Source organism: Phytophthora parasitica, assembly GCF_000247585.1.
Source record: "Phytophthora parasitica INRA-310 unplaced genomic scaffold supercont2.2, whole genome shotgun sequence".
Lineage (NCBI taxonomy): Eukaryota > Oomycota > Peronosporomycetes > Peronosporales > Peronosporaceae > Phytophthora > Phytophthora nicotianae.
The window spans coordinates 2,791,525-2,793,758 of NW_008648988.1; the positions used below are offsets into that span (position 1 = coordinate 2,791,525).

At 50.6% G+C, this 2,234-nt stretch overlaps 2 protein-coding genes across 2 annotated transcripts in view; both read left to right on the forward strand.

Annotated features, from left to right (window-relative positions):
• Positions 1-878: 878 nt before the first annotated feature.
• On the forward strand, positions 879-1,330 carry PPTG_21001 (hypothetical protein; the record flags this gene model as incomplete). Its single annotated transcript, XM_008894434.1, has 2 exons — positions 879-1,011; positions 1,179-1,330. The coding sequence occupies 2 exons, from the start codon at positions 879-881 to the stop codon at positions 1,328-1,330; spliced, it is 285 nt and encodes a 94-aa protein (XP_008892682.1).
• Positions 1,331-1,952: 622 nt separating this feature from the next.
• Positions 1,953-2,234, forward strand: part of PPTG_21002 (hypothetical protein) — a gene marked incomplete at its 3' end in the record, with an annotated part of 2,131 nt that continues 1,849 nt past the window's right edge. The window contains exon 1 of the mRNA XM_008894435.1: positions 1,953-2,217. Within this exon, the coding sequence (XP_008892683.1) occupies positions 2,002-2,217 (216 nt within the window). The 5' untranslated portion in view covers positions 1,953-2,001. The remainder of the gene's footprint in view (positions 2,218-2,234) is intronic.

Here is a 2,234-nt window from a genome sequence, read left to right on the forward strand (position 1 = left end):
GTGGGCCACGTACCATCGGGTACGGAGGCGGCGGATGCCGTCGCAAGGAGAAGAGTCGCGAACGGCACAAAGGACTTGACCATCGTGGATTGCAGCGGTGTGATTGATGAGGAGTTGGTCACTTGCTGCTCGAATGGCAAAATGATTAATGAGGAGAGGCCGGCACCGATTAACGTTTTAGTCTGTGCGTTAGTTGGGATACGGAAGGCACCAAGAAGTGCCGGTAGACCATCAGGGAGTTGTGGTCACCGGGTGTTGCACGGGGTCTTGACAGCACCGAAACGCACATTTGATATCCAGATGCTTTCCAGTCCTGCTGCTGATGGATTCGGTGGCTTCCAGGGCAAATGGTTGCTGTTCGAAAAGATTTGGCTTCTACATTGTCACTTTGATACTGAGGAACTTCTCGTGTGATTTGCCTTTGTACATGTGCTGTCATGCGCGGGGTGCGACTCGTGTGAATTCTGAAGAGGAGTGACGCTACGATTGTTGAACCTTTTACTTCTAGAACATTTGGCAACGCACGCTACAGGCGGCTGGTGTATGTGTTTGAGAAAGCGACAGGTGTCTGTCGTACATGTTAGCGGGAACGGCATGACATAGTTCCAAAAAGGTGCTTTAAAGGGTAATATATTCATGGGCTATTGGTGAGCACGCCGATGAAACTCCTAGAAGACGGACAATATATCTTTTTGATCGATGCATGCTTGTGATAATACATGAACACAGCAAAATAACAAACTGTAAGGAATTATACTCACAGAGTGAATGTGTCCAGGTTAATAATTGTGAGGCGAAACAAATCTGAATCGATTGTGAAATTCGTTGAAGATGTGCATCTGTTTCCGGTAGTCGCGTTAGTCGTTGAGATTGCTGACATGGTCGTCGGTGGACATTCCGTTCTCAAACACCACACGGACGCGGAGCTTCGTGGGCTCCACGGTGGACACCACTGCGATGATCACACAAGCGGCAGCAACGCATTCGCTGCGCCTCAATGCTTGGTTGTCGGTATGTACGTGCGAGCACGGTTCAACAATGGTCGCTTGGAATGGCTTTGGTCTCTTACGACGAACAACCACTTGGTCAGCCTCGACTCGAGAGTTTGACAGGTAACAGCTGATCCCGCTCATGCTGTCGATGTCATGGCCCCTCTGCTCACAGATCTTTATATATAGGGTGGACAGAGGCTCATCGGACCCAGCGCACCGAAAAGCACGACTTACCAAGTGAACAGAGTCGACTGCAGGGAAAGAAATTCCGCGATTCGGCACATGTGAATATTCACCAGCTCTACAAGCAAAAAGGCGACAATGTTACCAGACTTTGAAATTGTGTTTAAATGATTGCCAGACCAATCTGCTGCTGGTGAACACAGTATCTGATGTCTGCTTATTTTTTTCAGCCTTGCAGATGGCGGACACCAACCGGTGTTTCTGAAATACAGACGCAGGATGTATTATAGCAGAACAGGTGTCCTTTAGGGAGTGTTGATCCTGCCTTGGGCTCGCGGTGCGGTGCGTTGAGAATCCTCCTTGGTCTCTGTCGATCACCCCGAAACGTTGAGGCAGGCGCGTGCAGACAACTTGGAATGGCACGTCACAAGTAGCGCATCAAACGTCAACTTGTCAAATCAACCAGCGCAGGACCACAGCTCTTGACGGTCGCCATGGATTTGACGGGCAATCGAAAAGGTCGATAGAGAGCTCACCCGCAAACCCCAAACAGCAGCACAACTACTGGAAAACAAATGGCAAATGTGATCTTTAGCAATCAGGACGTCAATCTTCCCTAGAAGAATACATCAGTGCTGTCAAGACCCCGTGCAACACCCGGTGACCACAACTCCCTGATGGTCTACCGGCACTTCTTGGTGCCTTCCGTATCCCAACTAACGCACAGACTAAAACGTTAATCGGTGCCGGCCTCTCCTCATTAATCATTTTGCCATTCGAGCAGCAAGTGACCAACTCCTCATCAATCACACCGCTGCAATCCACGATGGTCAAGTCCTTTGTGCCGTTCGCGACTCTTCTCCTTGCGACGGCATCCGCCGCCTCCGTACCCGATGGTACGTGGCCCACAAGCACCGGAACCGTCCAATACGCTGAAGCCTACATTATCAAGGCTGGTGAAGTATTCGACGGCAAGATGCAGACGTTCGAGCGCTCCGACGTCTCGTGTGAGGGTCAAACCGAGAGTGGAGCCGACACCGCCGTGTTCAAGATGGAGCC